General features: G+C 32.1%; 1 protein-coding gene across 4 annotated transcripts in view; it reads left to right on the plus strand.

Annotated features, from left to right (window-relative positions):
- SNX4 (sorting nexin 4) overlaps positions 1-14,338 on the plus strand; it is a 51,970-nt gene extending 37,632 nt beyond the window's left edge. For 3 of the 4 annotated variants that reach the window (XM_023538573.1, XM_011367391.2, XM_011367552.2), the window contains 6 exons: positions 4,232-4,297; positions 7,346-7,435; positions 8,881-8,980; positions 11,252-11,397; positions 12,514-12,628; positions 13,162-14,338. In XM_023538573.1, coding sequence (XP_023394341.1) covers positions 4,232-4,297; positions 7,346-7,435; positions 8,881-8,980; positions 11,252-11,397; positions 12,514-12,628; positions 13,162-13,209 — 565 coding nt within the window. In that variant the 3' untranslated portion in view covers positions 13,210-14,338. The remainder of the gene's footprint in view (positions 1-4,231; positions 4,298-7,345; positions 7,436-8,880; positions 8,981-11,251; positions 11,398-12,513; positions 12,629-13,161) is intronic. The other variant, XM_023538613.1, reaches the window with a different exon arrangement.
- Positions 14,339-18,768: the final 4,430 nt, after the last annotated feature.

The following is an 18,768-nucleotide window of genomic DNA, read 5'->3' on the forward strand; positions in this document are numbered from 1 at the left end:
TACTTTAAAAATTTTTTTGGCTGTGTACATGGTAAGTGGAGGTAAAGAGCTCTTTATAATAAAATCAAAAACCAGAGGTGTTGTAGGTTGGGATTAGTAGATAGAACACTATTGGCAGTTGATGCTAATCTTAGCTCTGTCTCTCATCAGCTGCTTGACTTTGAGTAAACCATATTAGATCTCTGAGCCTAATTTTAAGTGTGACTTTGAGTAAACCATATTAGATCTCTGAGCCTAATTTTAAGTGTCTGTCATAAAATAAAACCCTTAACTGCCACAAATTTTTTTGAAAGAATGATTTTATTGAGCCATATGCTAGCCATAAAAAGGATCAGGTCCTGGGGCATGCAGTAAAAATCATCATCAGCAGAGCTAGATGGAGAAGACATCACAGCTGCTGTCCTGAAGCTGACTGGGCTTTTATACATTAAGTCTGGAGAATAAACACTTTATTTTGAAAGAATTTACATAGAGGGAGTGTGAGAAGGGGAAGCAGGGCTAGTTCTGAGGTACATGCATAATCCGTAAGGAAAAAGTGTTTGCTATTTTGGATTGGTTGTGAGTAGTAGTCCAGAAAGTTCATGCCTAAGCAAGATGTGGTGGCACCTGGTGGTACCTGATGGTCTGCTACTAGATTATTTTCTCTAGAGGGAATAGCCACCTGGAAGTTAATTCACAATTTCAATTTACATTCAGGACTGTAAGCAGTCTTTTGTTGGTTTTGGCCTGCAGCTTGGTTAATCTCTCTTGTCTCTTCCACCCTCCTGCCTGCTGTAATTTAAGTTTAGGATATTTCAGAACTTTTTTCCTTGTCATTATTCAATTGTGGGGTGAAATGAGGAGAGTGATTTTCAAACCCTTTCTTAGCCTGGAACTTTGCTTAAATGAAATCTTATACAGAAGTATAAACAAAACCTTTTACCACAGGCCTGCTTTGGGTTGGAGGCTTTCCCTCTTGTGCCTCTATCCCTGATAAACACCAGATTGGGAGAACTAAATTTAGCTCTAAATCTCTATTTTTGTGATAATAATATTTTCAATGCCCCAAATCTTGCTGCTTCCCACATTCTTGGAGTCTTTTCCTTTCTTTAACGGAATCGTAAAATACTAGAGCAGGAGGGACCTTGGTGGTTTTATAGTTCAGGGTTCTTAATCCAAAAGGTGAGGATGGATTTTGAGTTGTCTATTTGTGATTTTCCTCCCTTAGGGAAAACGTTTAAAGTCTTCATAAGATGCTGCAAAGATCAGTGAACCTCTTTGATCTGGTTTATTGAGGACCATCAGCCACCCATTAAGTACTTTACTATAGTAATTATATAGCTTATAAAGTTAAAGCTAAGTCCTTCTACCCTTTAATAGCTCTTCATATGTTAATAGTTTCCCCCTGTTCCCACCAAACTGGTTAACATTTTCTATTTCCAATCATAGAAATATCCATGGACCCTGGGTTAGAACCTTTGTTTAGCTAGTGCTGCTTACATTTGAATGGGCTTACAAGTCACCTAGAAAACTGTTAAAATAAATGTTCTGACTCAGTAGATAATGGACTGGTTCTTGTGATTCTGCGTTTCTAACAAGTTTCTTGGTGACGCTGCTGCTAGACCACGGTTTGAGTAGCACAGGGCCAGACCACATGTACCATGAGGGGAGAGGTCTTGTGCCTAGCAGTGGTGATATGTAGAACTCAGTACATGTTTCTCTCCTCACATCTATTAGTTCATTTATTGGTTCATTCTTTTATTTTACGTGCCAACTATAAATGCCAAGTATTTATCAGGCACTAAACCATTTAACAAGACTATGAAGATGATTAAGTGTAAGTCATACCTTCCTTGAACTAGATTTTAGTCTTGTTTGTTAAAAAAAAAAGGAATTGAATTTGATTATCTTGACCTTGAGTTGGTATCCCATAAAAAGGTGCTCAAAGATTAGATGTATGAAATAACTTGCAGGACATCTAATAGATGGTTGATCTGGACTGTCCATTAATTCTATTAACATGAGCTATAGTTACATTAACTCTGATTGCTACCTTACACATGGCTAGTTATGCTGGTAATCTGCCAAAACCCCTAGATTTTCTTTTTCATGTGAAGAAAGGGGCTTTGGATATGTTGAATTGGAAGTGACAAAGTTATACAAATGCAGAATTGTCTTCTTTTTCATGTGGAGAACTGAGCTTTGGATACTTCTAATTTGAAATGACAGAGGTATATAAAGGCAGAACTGTTCTCTAGGCATTAGAAATATGGCTTTAGAACTTAGATAACATAGCTAGAGATTGTTAAAAATCCATTTGGAAAAACAGCAAAGCACTAAAAGAAAGTTTAACTGTTGTTATTACTATTTTGAGAGTAAACATGAGGGAAGATTATCAAAGGGAGTCTTACTTATTTTGTTACTTAATCATAACTGTACTGTTATATAGGTGATTTATGTTTGTTTTGCTTCCTTGACAATATTAAAAACCATGTGACTTTTTTCCTTCTAGTACTATAAGCATATCTGACATTTCAAGAACAGTGTCTAAAAACTATAGGTTAACAGAATAATAGTATTTAAGATGTTCTTTTATGGTGCAATTGAAGATATTTATCATACATTCTTTACATAGCAGAAAAATTGGAAACAACCTGAATTGCCAGGAAAATGGTTTAAAGAACTATGAGTTGCCATCTGAAACTGCTTAGAACAGATTATTTTAATAATACGGGAAAATACTGTTAAGGGGGAAATGCATGGTACAAAATTACATATGTTATATGATCTCAGACACATTAAAGTCAGTAAATAAAAAGACTAGAAGGAAACATATCAACTTACGTTATCTCAATATTTTGGATTATAGATTGTTTTGTGGAGGCAACAAAAATTATGCCAAGAAACTGAGTTGTCTTTGGCAGCAATTTATTTAGCACAGGTTAGCTGTGGGAATGATAATAATTTCAAAAACCAGTAGCATACAGGATACTAGCCAATAAAGAATATTTTCTAATAAGCCAAATAAAGAAATGACAAACTTTAAACAAATGACAGATTAATTACACTATAGTTCTAGGCAAGGGGAGACGAAGGAATAAAGTACAAATTTAATACGAGGTATACCTCTTTGTATGAGGCAGTGACCAACCAAGAGCTGATTTCTAGTTGGCAGCGCAAAAGCAGACGTCCCCTGTTGCTAGAGCACGTTGCTAGGGAACAGAAAAGCTGGTGTTGGCAGGCAGGCTGACTTCCTTGTGGGGCCAGTGAGCCACTGTCCTTAAAAGAGTAACTCTTAATACAGCAGGAGCTAATTCCCCAAGAGACTTCGGAGAATTTTTTTGTTAGTGAAGAGTCCCCTCACCAAAACCAAAGCTCTCAAATAGTCCTCACTATTTGAGAGCTTATAATACTATAAAACTCAGTATTTATAATCCAGTGTCTGCTCAGCTGAGGAGCTTATCAACATAAGATGATAACATCTTAAACCACTTAATTTATTCTTGTTTCAAATCAAGTTCTAAAAAAACCTCTTTTTGTCTTTGTCATAAACAAGTGACTTAAAACAACTTTATTTAAGTAGTAAAAATGTGCGTTTGAAATCATTAAACCACTATACTACATAGATTTATTTTCAGTTTGTTATAATCTACATGTATAACTTCCATAAAAAGGAATTTTTATTTGCAGCATTTCACAGAAATGACAAAATGATTCATGGTTTCTGGTAGATTTTCTTATGAAATAGTAGTTCAAATTACTGAAATTTCATTGTGCACCTGTTACTGTACCATCGTCTTTTTCTTTTAGCTGTTACACAGTGGCATGTAATCAGATGTGTTCATCAGAATCCTCTGTGGCATGTTTAAAAATATCATACTTCGGCTCTACCCCAGAGGTTCTGATCAAGTTGATCAAGAGCAGGGCCAGCATCCATAGCTTCTAAAGCTCCACAATTGATTTAAATAGGCACCCTCCCTGAGAAAGTTATTTATAAGCAGAAGCTGTTTTGTATGATACTTACTTTGCACTTAACAGTAGCAGGTATCAACTTTTGAACTAACATTTTAAAGCCTTTACTTGCTTTTAGTTGTTAAACTTAAAGAGAAAGCAGCATATTTGCATCACAGAATAAATCCAGATACAGATACCATATATAGTTTAAAAGCTAAATAGGAAAAAACCTTTAACAAGATTCCATTTAATGTTCCATATCTAATTCATGTTTTTGGTTTTGTCTTTTTCTTCCTAGTGAATGGAGTGCTATAGAAAAAGAAATGGGTGATGGACTACAGAGTGCCGGTCATCATATGGATGTGTAAGTACCTAGAGAATTTAAGGTAAAACCTGAGGTGAAGATTAGCGGTGAAGTATTAGTGATTGTCTGCTCTGTTTTTATCAGGTTTACTGGCATTTATTATCATGCTTTGTGTGTACAGGAGTTTATCTCAGCAATGCAAGGTTAATTTAACATTCAAAAACCAATCAGTCTGATTCACATATTAGCAAAATAAAGAAGAATATCTGTATGTTCATTTCAATATGTGTAGAAAAAACATTTCAGTATTCATTCACAGTAAAAATTCTCATCAAACTAGAAAAAAAGGAATTTTCTCAGTCTAAAACTTAAAGCTAATATTGTACTTAATAGCGAAATATTGATGCTTTCTTCTAAGATGAGGAACAAGCCAAGGCTGTCTGCTCTCACCACTTATAGTAAACATTGTCCTAGAGGTCTTAGTTTTGCAGTGAGGCAGGAATACCAAACAAGAGCCAAAAATCTAAGAAGTAAAACCATTTTTATTTGTAGTCAACAGAATCTTTTACACAGACAATCATAAAGAATCAATCAAAAACAGAACTAACAACTGAATTTAACAAGGATGCAGGATACAGGATCAATATATAAAAAATTATTTTTACACACTAGCAACAATTGGAAAATAAAAATTTTAAAACAATGCTACTTATAATAGCATCAAAACAGAATACTTAGAGATTAATGAAAGATGTGTAAAACCTCTGCACTGAAAACTTTATATATAAATATTGCTGAGAGAAAGACCTAAATAAATGGAGAGATAAACCACTTTCATGGATTGGAAGACTCAGTAGTGTTTAATATGACCATTTTTCCCAGATTGCAATCCCTATCAAAATTCCAGTGATTTTTTTAAATAAAAATTTGTAAGCTGATTCTAAAATTTGTATGGAAATTCAGAGGATCTAGAGTAGCTAAAACAATCTTGGAAAAAAACCAAGAATATATTACCTGGAATATGTTACCTGATTTCAAAATTTACTATAAAGTTATAATTATCAAAATAGTAAGGTATTGAGATAAACATATCAGTGGAACAGAATGGAGTCAAAAGCAGACCCACATTCATATAGTCGATTTCAAGAAATGGTTCTGGAAATAACTGGATATCTACTTGGGGGGAAAAATGAACCTTGAGCCATATCTCATATCTTACCTAAAAGCTAATTTAATTTGGATCGTATACATAAGTGTAAAAGTTAAAATTTTAGCTTTTAGTAGAAAACATAGGAAAATGTTGTTGCAGCCTTTGAGTAAGCAAAGATTTCTTAAAGAGAACATGAAAAGAAAAAATTTTAATGGTAAATTGTTCTTCATCAAAAGTAAAAACTGCCTATCAAAAGATCCTATTCAGGGAGAGAGGAATGTGGGAGTTACTGTTTGGTGGTTATAGTTTCGTTTCATTTGAGGAAGATGAAAAGTTCTGAAGTTAGACAGTGATAATGGTTGTACAACAGTGTGAATATACTTTATGCCACTGAAGTGTACACTTAATTGTTAAGATAAATTTTATGTTATGTATATTTTACCACACACATACACTCACAATTAAGATAATGAAGAGACAGGCCACAGACTGGGAGTAAACATTTTCAATCACAATATGTAAATAATTACAACTCAATAAAAATCCAAAAATCTAAGTATTATTTTCCTTTGGCTTATATTCAAGCTAACTGGCTACTTTTCAACCAGTTTGTTAAGTTTTTCTGCACTCTGTTGACAAAATATTTTCAATATTTGCAGGAATTTAGGATTATCCTTCCAATTGATTTATTTAAAGTGTTAAGATAAAATTAATCTCAGTACTGATAGCAAAAATCCTTTACCACTTATACTTTTCTACCCAATATTGTACTATTTATTTCTATGTTCAAGCCACCAGCCCTATGGTTCTTTTTGGTTTCCTTAACATTAACTCTTTCAGAATCATAGATTAATGAACTAAAGGCAGCTTTTCCTACTCAAAATAGTAATTCTTAAGACTTTTTTGGGGCACATAGAAGAAATTCCACACTCTACAAATGTAAATTTATAATTATGGAATATATAATTTGTCTACTTTTATAAATCCTGTAAGCACATTGCTTTTCAGTGAACCTTAACTTAAGTTTACTTATTTATTTTTAGAACTTCAGTAAACTTTACCTACATAAAGCAGGCCTGGGAACATAAACTACATTTTTCTTTTATTCCCATGCTAAGAAATCAAAGTTAATTTGAAAAAAGCATGACCATTATACCACACAGAAGTAGTAAATGAAGTAGCCCATATCCTTACAGAATTTATAATGTGATCAGAGAAGTAAAACCAGTACTCAAGATGTTACTTTGATAATGTTTAAATTCTAAATTGTTGCCAAGAGGTCAGAAGTAGAGTGAAGAATAAAGACTAAAGTAGTCTGAGATTTCCTACAGGTGTTGAGACATGTACTTGTAAGATTTGGAGAAGCAATGTGGAGAGCCATTGCATTTCTGACAAGGAAAGACTCAGAGCCAGGAACGAGAATGGCATGACAATGAGGAGTTTGTCTGTATCAAAGTAGAATTTGCTATTGAGAATTAGAAGGAAGTAAGGTTTCTAAAATTTTCTGTAATCTTTTTTTGCTTGACTTTTCCTTTGGTAGTTTTTTGGTATTACTCTATGTAGTTACTATGGACGAACACTGTGTACATCAGTTATACTAAACTGTTACTCTTCCTACAGATTTTGTAGCCCTTTTATAATATCTTTGAAAAAAAAATATTACAGTCTTACAGTGCATCTTCAGCTACTTGTAAGAAGGATCTTTTTTTTTTTTCTTTCTTTCTTCCAAGTCATTGCTGATTGAAACATCTTGGTAAAATTCAGTAAAATTGTCTTGGTAATTAAAAATTGCTACAAATGGTTCTTAATGCTTATTCTCACTTTCTGTTCTTTCTGTCACTGATAGGTAGCAAGTGGTCTATGGACCACACTCTGAATAGCTCTTCTTTAGAACACTGGCACTTTATGTCCTGATAAAAGTTACTTCTGTAGTGTTTTTTTTTTTTTTTTTTAAACAGGTATGCGTCTTCTATTGATGATATTTTGGAAGATGAAGAACATTATGCAGATCAGTTAAAGGAGTATCTTTTTTATGCAGAAGCACTACGGTGAGTGTTGTGTTCCAGCTGTAGCCCTGTAGCTGGTCACCACTCTCTATAAATGTACTTAAAAATAGAGATAGTAAGGTGATTTTTAAACGAATTTGTTATTCCACATATTGAATGAGGTTTCTTTTTATTCCTCTGTGTTGCAGAATGATAGACAAAGAAATTTAAGACAGTCCCTGCCCTTGAGACGTTATATTGACAAAAAACTGTTAGTCTCCGGCATCTGTCTGTATGTTGTTGTTTCTACTTTTTTTTAGTCTGAAGATTGAAAACAAAGAACAGGTTGAGTGTGTATACCACTATCTGTTCCTAGGTTGTATATTGCCATTTTTATTCGGTAATTTTTTCCGTAACTGCATTATCTTATGTCCTCAGTAAGGTTGTAAAACTACTTACTATCAGAACTTTGTCTCCTGTGTTTATGGTATCTCCTGCAGAGACAAACAGAGCTCTGGTAGATAGTCATAGTTAATTAAGAAGTTACTGTGTTTTTTCTATTTTAGAAAAGTGAATCATTTTCCTGTAATAGGTGGCTTTTGGTTGTAGCTACTTTTGGTCATTTTCCTGTCACTTTTTAACAGCAGTATAAAAATTCTGTTAGTAAAACAGCGGAGCAGTATCCATTCAGTAACCAGTTCAGTAACTAGTGTGAAAATATATCGTTAGCCTTTTCCCTTATAGAGCTTTGAGTAGTAAAAAGTTCACCAAGGTATTTTTAAGTTACAAAGGAAAAGAAAGTTGCTGTGAATACAGTGGAATTTTCTGTAGCTCTTAAAAATTATGGAAAAGGTTAATGTATATTGATATGGAAACAAGTTCATGGTATGTAGTTAAGTAAGAAAAGATGTGGAATCACTTAGGGCATGTAGATATGTGTATTTATAAATGCCTAGCTAAAGTCTGGAAGGACATACACTATCTATTAACATGGATTTTGTCTGGATAGTGGGATTGGAGAAAAGAGAGGAATCTTGAAAGTTTTCTTTATGCATTTCTGTATTAGAACCTTTTTTTTTTTTTTCCAGTGAGCATGGATTACTTTTATGATTAAAAAAAAAACTAAGACATTTCTAAATAAAAAAGAAGAGAACTTTGAGATATCTTTTCAAAGAATATTCAGTGTCTATGTGAGATTATAGCATTAGTTTCTGTGTTATACGAAGATTCTTTTTTTTTATGATGTGATAATAGTATGTTTATAAAAAAAAATTTAAATATCTAGAAAAAGCCTATTTTTGTTTTACATATATAAGGTTTTTATGCTTAGGTTTAGCTATGTTTAGTTTTTAATGTTGGGTTACTGCATTTAAACTTGAAAATTCTGGGTACACAAGTTTTGACCTTAGTAAACATTGTAATGTCTCCTTTTTACCCATGAAAAAAATTCGAACATGTTCAAAGAGAAGCCACAAAAATTAAATAGCAACACTTTTTTTCATCCCTAGCGCTGTGTGCAGGAAACACGAACTCATGCAGTATGACTTGGAGATGGCTGCTCAGGACTTAGCATCCAAGAAGCAGCAGTGTGAGGAACTGGCAACTGGGGTGAGTGTTTTTCCACTTAGGTCTCTGGTATTGTTGTATCAAGCCTTATGTGGAATGGGCTGCAGTTGTAATACTCAGGATGCCTTTAGTTTTTACAGAGGAATAATTTGTGGGCAACTTTATAATTCTTTGGGTTGTGATCTTGATATAAAAAGATGTAAGCTGTATTATATGGTATTATAAGAAATTTTGCTAAGGTTGCTCTGTGTAATAAGTGTCATCTCATTTCTGATAAAGTCCAAGTGGAAAAACCTTATTCTTTGGGATTGAAATAATGACCTTTGTCAGGTTTAATTTTATAAGATATATTAGAGAAATTTTAATTTTCTTTGAAAAGCCGTACCCAGTTAGAATGAGTGCCTCTCTCTAACAAGGAACTTTTTGTGTACTTTATTCTTGAATGCTTACAGTGAGTACTTGTGAAGAAAATTCCATATCTTATTGTATTACACTCAGGTCATTTTTACAGTCGGCCTTTTATTGGAATAAATTAGCTCTCACAGTAAGAGCACACAATCTGGAAGTAATGAAGCCCCGACAATGCTACCGTTTATAATTTATAAGTCACTTCATAGTTGACAACTATGTTAGTTTTAAAAGTCCTTATAGGTTATCCACTTGCTACGTGTATGAAAAGTCATTGATATATGTGGGAAAAGACCTTTGACCGTGAAATAGATATACAGTAGTCTTAATTTATTTTTAAAAGTCAAAGGGAATTCCCAGGCCATTTTCAGGGAGCTCGGTTCTCTCCTCCTGCATATGAAGGGAAAAGTGTTTCCTTCAGTCAACTCCAGAGAGTGAAGAAGTGTAAAAGCAGTGAAGCTTGAGGCTTGGGCTTAGGCATCCTATTTTATTAAAGATGCTCAAGTCTCAGTGTGAGTTATGCTGATTTTAAGTATGTTTTCTTTAGTTTGGTTTATCTCCATTTTTGCCTGTTGAATTTTATCTTTTATGTCAGTAATTTTATTTTATTTTTATTTTATTTTTCAGTTACAGTTGACATACAATATTATACTAGTTTCAGGTATATAACATAGTAATCAGACATTTTTATAACGTATAAAGTGGTCACCCTGATAAATCTCGTACCTATCTGATACCATATATAGTTGTTACAATATTATTGACTATATTTCTTATGCTGTACTTTACATCCCCATAACTATTTTGTAACTACCAATTTGTACTTTTTAATCCCTTCCCATTTTGCACCTGTTCACCCAATCCCTATTGCATTTGGCAACCATCAAAATGTTCTCTGTATGAGTTTGTTTCTGTTTCGTTTGTTCATTTATTTTGTTCTTTAGAGTCCACGTATAAGTGAAATTATATGGCATGTGTCTTTTTCTGTCTAACTTACTCCACTCAGCATGATACCCTTGAGGTCTATCCATGTTGTTGTAGATGGCAAGATTTCATTCTTTTTTTTATGGCTGAGTAATATTCTGTTGTATATGTGTACCACCTCTTCTTTATCCATTCATTCATTGATGGTACTCAGGTTGTTTCTGTATCTTGGTACATTGTAAATAATGCTACAGTGAACGTATGGAGGATGCACATGGCCCAAAGTAGTGTTTTGGGTTTCTTAGGATAAATACACAGAAGTGTTACAGAGTAATTTTAAAAGATATGACCACCAATATAAAGAAATAACTTGCCTAATACTTCAGCCAGAAATTTTTCATTCACCTAAGAAGTTCAGTCAGAATTTTACCCTTTTTGACTATTTCATATTATTCCAGTGTTAGCAATCATATTAAGAGCTTCTTGGTTATAAGGCTTATGGTGCTTTTGTCTGAGCTAGGGGGGAAATGGCAAAAGTTTTCTATTTCCTTTTTTAAAAAATATTTAATTGTAAAATGTACATAACAAAATTTGTCATCTTAACTATTTCTAAGTGTGCAGTTCAGTAGTATTAAGTACATTCACATTGTTGTGCATCCAGTCTCCAGAGCTCTTTTCATCTTGCAAAATTGAAACTATACCCATTAAGCATCAACTGTCAATTTCCCTCTTCCCCCAATCCCTGGCAACACCATTCTATTTTCTGTCTGTGAATTTCACTACTCTAGATATCTCCTATAAGTAGAATCATACAGTATTTATCTTTTTTTGAATGGCTTATTTTCTTTAGCATAATATCCTCAAGATTTATCCATTTTAGAGCATATGTCAATTTTCTTCCTTTTTTATGATTGAATAATATTTTGTTGTATGTATACATCATATTTTGTTTACCATTCATCTGTTTCTTTTTCTTTTTAGACTGTGAGAACATTTTCTTTGAAGGGAATGACTACCAAGCTCTTTGGTCAAGAAACTCCTGAGCAAAGAGAAGCCAGAATAAAAGTGCTTGAAGAGCAAATAAGTGAAGGAGAACAACAGCTGAAGTCTAAAAACCTGGAAGGCAGGTAAAAATGCTGAGATGTTTAACAAAGCTAGACCTGCAGACTACGTGGCAGATAGTTGCTTTATAACAATTCCCAGCTTCATTAGCATCCCCAGATATAGCCTGTTCTCCCAAAACGAAGATGGAATTCCTAAGAAATTTGATTCATCAAACATCATGTTACAGAAACAGTTGTTTTAGCATATGAGAAAGAGGAAGAAGAGAGTTTCAGCTTCATAATATTTTCCTGTACTTTTCAAGATTTTTATCCTTAGCACATTTCCTCTGCCTTTTCTTTTCTGTCATTTAACAAAAGCCTGATCATTGTTCAGTGCCTAGCTCTTTTGGTGTACTTTCTTTGTGAAGCCTTCTCTTATCCTCGCAGGCTCTTGTAGCACTTGGCTCATGTCACTGTAGTGTGGCAGTTTTGTACTGGATAACAGTTAGTTGTTCTGTGTGTGTGAGTCCCTGGCTAAATTATGAGGCCTTCGACATCAGTGACTATGTCTTTTTCATCTTTATGTCCCAGCGCCTTGCATAGGGGTTGGCATATAATTATTCTGTAAATCTTTCTAGAAATTCAGTTTCTAAAGGTCTGCCGTCACTGTTTGTTTCATTTTTCTTATTTTCATTTGGCAGTGAGTAGACCAAGGCAAAGAGTGTATCAGTGGTTTAGAGGTGGTTTTGTTAATTTTTAGAACTGCCGGCATCAAATAAGTCAAACTAAACTCTCAGAATTTTTAAAACTCTAGTTGCCGTTTAAAGCAAGGACATGATAAATGTGATACATAATCCATCTTGTCAAAAAGAGGGTCCATTTTCCAGTGACCCCAGCAAGGCAACTTCATGTGGCATCTGTTAGGCTTGTGAGCTGGTTCAAGGAGCCATCTATATCTGTTTTATAGGAATAATTTGAAGCTGGAATTCTTAGGGCAAAAATATAGATTAATAAAATGTAGAAGAATATTTGCTTTTTCTCACACTAGTTTTTAGGAAGAAAAAATAAAACTATCTTATATAAGCAATACCTTTTTCCTCTATATAGACAAATAAAAAACTCAAATGAGAACTGGTTATGTGAATTTATAAAATAGTTTACTTAAAATAATAATAATAATGGTCATACTCTTTATTTCAGAGAATTTGTGAAAAATGCTTGGGCCGATATTGAACGCTTCAAAGAACAAAAGAACCATGATTTAAAGGAGGCCCTCATAAGCTATGCAGTCATGCAGATCAGTATGTGCAAAAAGGTAGGTTTCGGTTTCAGTGAAGGTATAAGTACAGAAGTGCTTACAAAGTTCTTTAAAACTAATTTCTCCTATTTGGACCAAAGTATTTATCGTTTTCATTTTTAAAGCTCATTCTTCTTCCTTTCCAGAATATTTCCCAATTGCTTTACTTAATTTTGAAAGAAATGTCATAACCAAAATACCAGTTACTGAGTCTGCATTCATCTAAAGTTCCAAATTGGTGTGTTCCATTTTATCGGTTGTATTTGAAATATATACTAACAACATTACTTTGATTATATGATGGATGTTCTTGGACAGGGCAGTAAAACACCATTCCTAACAGTGATGGACACTTTGACTGAAAAACAGCTCAAAGATTATTTTGGGAAAAATGAGATTATGATATAGTTTGTTAAAGTAAATCCTTCATTTAGCTGATATCTGTAGTAGAAGATATAAACATAAAATTTAGCATACTAGCAAGCCAGATACTTGGGTTTTCAGAATACTTCCAAAATCACATTTTTAAGCTCCTTTTTTTTTTTTTAAAGGGAATTCAAGTTTGGACCAATGCTAAGGAATGCTTTAGCAAGATGTAATCTTGTGAAATGAATTTCTCTTCAATCAAAGTGCCCCAAAACAGAAGCACAAGTAAATAAAAAAAAATTTAAGTTGCTACCTAGTATATACAAAAATGTATGTTGAATAAATTCAGCTTTCTATAATTTGATTGTAGTTGTGTTAATATAGCACAAAAGGATGTATTTTAATGAAGATTAAATATTATAATTTGAGGTTTTGGGGACTGGTGCTGATTTCAAAAAGTTAATTTGATAAAATATACCAACAGATTGTTTATCAGGCTTCTGAACCAATGACTGTCAAGATGTTAGATAATTTCTAGATGTTCATTTCCATGCCAGCTGTTTCAAATCTGTTTATGTAGGGAGTTTTCTCCTAAGATTGGATTCCTGTCTTTACTTGGTAAGACTCACGAATCTGTTATAGGGGGTTATTTTTTCTTGCCTTATAGTTGAGCTGTTTGGTTTGACAAAGCTCAGCAGAAACTTAGTGTGAGATCTAAAATTTTCTCCCACATTCATTGATGCCCCCTGTAACATTTGCATACACTAGAAAATGCCTTCCGTTTGTGTTTTACCAGAATTTTGATACTGGTCAGAAATTTTATACTGCCAACAAAGAAGACTCAACTTCTCAGATATATAATGAAGTACGTTGTTATGATCTAGGAATTGCTATATAGAAGGTTTTAATTGAGAATGTTACATATAAGCATTAAATTCTTCCCAAATAATTCTAAACCTCAGTGATGAGCCTAAATTTACTCTGCTTGGCTCTCTACACATGGCATTTCAGGGTATAAGATGTAGCATTTCAATGTATAAGATTTATGTAGTGAACATATCTGTTAGTATCTTCATTATTAACATCCTCCTTTTCTATTGCTTGGCTGTAATTTTTGTGAAGATAAATTATATTGTTTTTTGGTGTGTGTTTTTGTAGTCTATGTTCAGAAGCCAAGCACTCTCATTTTGCTAGCTTTGCTGAATCTTACATGTGCTTATTATTACTAATTATGTAAAAAAAAAAAAAAAAAAAACTCCAGTACTGTTCAGCATTTGACTTTTTTACATGTTTAAAATGTTGCAGTTTTTTTTTGTGCTGTTTGCCAAACTTATACAATAAATAAATGAAGTATCGTGCTGATTTTCATACGATCTCTATTATTTTAACAAACTCATATGTACACATTAGTACCTGATGCCCCATGAGAAAATAATACATGCCATAGTATGTTTTGAAGTATTTAACTATAAATTTGTCTTATGCCAAAATACTGGGTTTTAAAAAGTATAATGCTAAAATGAGATACAATTTTTAAAATTTTACCTTTTTATAAAGATAAAATTGTTGGAAGCAAAAATAATCTGTATAGATACACATTTTCCATTGAATTGGGTCTCTCTTGACTCATGAAATAAAATAACTCTCCGATTTGGCATTTAAAAATCAAAAGGCTTATTCTCCAAACTAACCTTAGGCTAAATGCAAAATATATTAGATTTTTTTTCTACTAGCTGATTTAATTTGAGAAATTAAATTACCTATGTTTTCAAAGATGAATTATGAAAAATATTTTATTGTCTTTTCTAAAATATACAAATATTCAAAAAATATATACAAATATCCACTTGGTTGTATGTATATTTAACTAGGAATATTTTGACTTGGGTTGATTTTGAAAAATTTATTTCATAGCATAATCATTCCTTTAAGAAAAACTCTTAAAGTAATTTTGTGATGGAAATAATTTTTCGTACTATCCAGAATAAGTATAAAGAAAATAATCTATATGCAATAACTCTTTTGGTATTTAAAAATCAGAATTCAAAAAATTATTAAAATGGAGAGTTTAGATCTCCAAAGGTAAATATAAAGAAACTAAAGAAAAATTACTCATTACATTAATGCAAATACTTAGTTACAGGAAGATTTCATCTTGACAGTGTATGCAGTTGGTATAGTTGAAGCATTAAAATTAACTGAAGTCACACTTATCTTTCATTTTCATCCAAAAACTTGAGCATGGATGAATGAGTCACTAGTAATTACAACATAGCGTCCAAAACAGGAACTGAGGGTTCTTAAAATTCAAACATCCTTAGAATTAACACACACCCAGCTTGGAATGGAATGAAAAACCAAGAGTTATGTAATGGGAATGCTAAGCTTTTAATATCTTTATAATCATTCTTTAAATTTATACACATACTCTCTTCCTGGATAGAATTTACTGATTCTCCTAAAAAAAATTTTTCCTAAAAAAGATTAAATATATACTAACAACATTACTTTGATTATATGATGGATGTTCTTGGACAGGGCAGTAAAACACCATTCCTAACAGTGATGGACACTTTGACTGAAAAACAGCTCAAAGATTATTTTGGGAAAAATGAGATTATGATATAGTTTGTTAAAGTAAATCCTTCATTTAGCTGATATCTGTAGTAGAAGATATAAACATAAAATTTAGCATACTAGCAAGCCAGATACTTGGGTTTTCAGAATACTTCCAAAATCACATTTTTAAGCTCCTTTTTTTTTTTTTAAAGGGAATTCAAGTTTGGACCAATGCTAAGGAATGCTTTAGCAAGATGTAATCTTGTGAAATGAATTTCTCTTCAATCAAAGTGCCCCAAAACAGAAGCACAAGTAAATAAAAAAAAATTTAAGTTGCTACCTAGTATATACAAAAATGTATGTTGAATAAATTCAGCTTTCTATAATTTGATTGTAGTTGTGTTAATATAGCACAAAAGGATGTATTTTAATGAAGATTAAATATTATAATTTGAGGTTTTGGGGACTGGTGCTGATTTCAAAAAGTTAATTTGATAAAATATACCAACAGATTGTTTATCAGGCTTCTGAACCAATGACTGTCAAGATGTTAGATAATTTCTAGATGTTCATTTCCATGCCAGCTGTTTCAAATCTGTTTATGTAGGGAGTTTTCTCCTAAGATTGGATTCCTGTCTTTACTTGGTAAGACTCACGAATCTGTTATAGGGGGTTATTTTTTCTTGCCTTATAGTTGAGCTGTTTGGTTTGACAAAGCTCAGCAGAAACTTAGTGTGAGATCTAAAATTTTCTCCCACATTCATTGATGCCCCCTGTAACATTTGCATACACTAGAAAATGCCTTCCGTTTGTGTTTTACCAGAATTTTGATACTGGTCAGAAATTTTATACTGCCAACAAAGAAGACTCAACTTCTCAGATATATAATGAAGTACGTTGTTATGATCTAGGAATTGCTATATAGAAGGTTTTAATTGAGAATGTTACATATAAGCATTAAATTCTTCCCAAATAATTCTAAACCTCAGTGATGAGCCTAAATTTACTCTGCTTGGCTCTCTACACATGGCATTTCAGGGTATAAGATGTAGCATTTCAATGTATAAGATTTATGTAGTGAACATATCTGTTAGTATCTTCATTATTAACATCCTCCTTTTCTATTGCTTGGCTGTAATTTTTGTGAAGATAAATTATATTGTTTTTTGGTGTGTGTTTTTGTAGTCTATGTTCAGAAGCCAAGCACTCTCATTTTGCTAGCTTTGCTGAATCTTACATGTGCTTATTATTACTAATTATGTAAAAAAAAAAAAAAAAAAAACTCCAGTACTGTTCAGCATTTGACTTTTTTACATGTTTAAAATGTTGCAGTTTTTTTTTGTGCTGTTTGCCAAACTTATACAATAAATAAATGAAGTATCGTGCTGATTTTCATACGATCTCTATTATTTTAACAAACTCATATGTACACATTAGTACCTGATGCCCCATGAGAAAATAATACATGCCATAGTATGTTTTGAAGTATTTAACTATAAATTTGTCTTATGCCAAAATACTGGGTTTTAAAAAGTATAATGCTAAAATGAGATACAATTTTTAAAATTTTACCTTTTTATAAAGATAAAATTGTTGGAAGCAAAAATAATCTGTATAGATACACATTTTCCATTGAATTGGGTCTCTCTTGACTCATGAAATAAAATAACTCTCCGATTTGGCATTTAAAAATCAAAAGGCTTATTCTCCAAACTAACCTTAGGCTAAATGCAAAATATATTAGATTTTTTTTCTACTAGCTGATTTAATTTGAGAAATTAAATTACCTATGTTTTCAAAGATGAATTATGAAAAATATTTTATTGTCTTTTCTAAAATATACAAATATTCAAAAAATATATACAAATATCCACTTGGTTGTATGTATATTTAACTAGGAATATTTTGACTTGGGTTGATTTTGAAAAATTTATTTCATAGCATAATCATTCCTTTAAGAAAAACTCTTAAAGTAATTTTGTGATGGAAATAATTTTTCGTACTATCCAGAATAAGTATAAAGAAAATAATCTATATGCAATAACTCTTTTGGTATTTAAAAATCAGAATTCAAAAAATTATTAAAATGGAGAGTTTAGATCTCCAAAGGTAAATATAAGGAAACTAAAGAAAAATTACTCATTACATTAATGCAAATACTTAGTTACAGGAAGATTTCATCTTGACAGTGTATGCAGTTGGTATAGTTGAAGCATTAAAATTAACTGAAGTCACACTTATCTTTCATTTTCATCCAAAAACTTGAGCATGGATGAATGAGTCACTAGTAATTACAACATAGCGTCCAAAACAGGAACTGAGGGTTCTTAAAATTCAAACATCCTTAGAATTAACACACACCCAGCTTGGAATGGAATGAAAAACCAAGAGTTATGTAATGGGAATGCTAAGCTTTTAATATCTTTATAATCATTCTTTAAATTTATACACATACTCTCTTCCTGGATAGAATTTACTGATTCTCCTAAAAAAAATTTTTCCTAAAAAAGATTTAATAATTTCTTTCACAGTTGAATAACACACAGAAATGAAATAATAAAAGGCCAAATCAGTAGAATTACACTTATTTCCTAAATTATATAGTTTTATTTAGATATTTGAAAGGAAGGAAGAAACTAGAAAAAAGTAAGCAAATTAAGTCCAAAGTAATTGGAAGAAATATTAAAAGAAAGCAAAAATCAATGATATTTAAAACAGAGAAATAATAGAGTTAACAAAGCCAAAAGTTGGTTCTTTGAGAAGATAACGTTAAACCTCTAGCAAAAGTGGATAGAAAAAGGAAACAAATTATCTCTTATTAGGAATGAAATGGGGGATGTTATAGATCTTACGGACATTAAAAGGGTAATAAGGAATGTTATGGACAACTTTAAACCAGTAAATTACATGAAGTCATTGAATTCTTTAAAGAATAATAGCTTACTAAAACTGATATAGATGAAATAGAAAATCTGAAGAGCTTTATATCAAAGAAATGTGTTATCAAAAATCTTCCTACAAAAGAAAACTCCAGGTCCAGATGGCTTCATTGGTGAGTTTATCAAACAGTTATGGAAGAAATAGCTTTAGTTCTACACAGACTTTCAGAAAATAAGGAAAAGGGACTACTTTGTTCTCAAAAAAATTTTTTTTAATTGAGGTAACATTGGTTTATAACATTAATTAAGTTTCAGGTATACAATATTATAATTTGATAGTTGTATACACTATAG

Source organism: Pteropus vampyrus, unplaced genomic scaffold (assembly GCF_000151845.1).
Source record: "Pteropus vampyrus isolate Shadow unplaced genomic scaffold, Pvam_2.0 Scaffold1, whole genome shotgun sequence".
Taxonomy (NCBI): domain Eukaryota; kingdom Metazoa; phylum Chordata; class Mammalia; order Chiroptera; family Pteropodidae; genus Pteropus; species Pteropus vampyrus.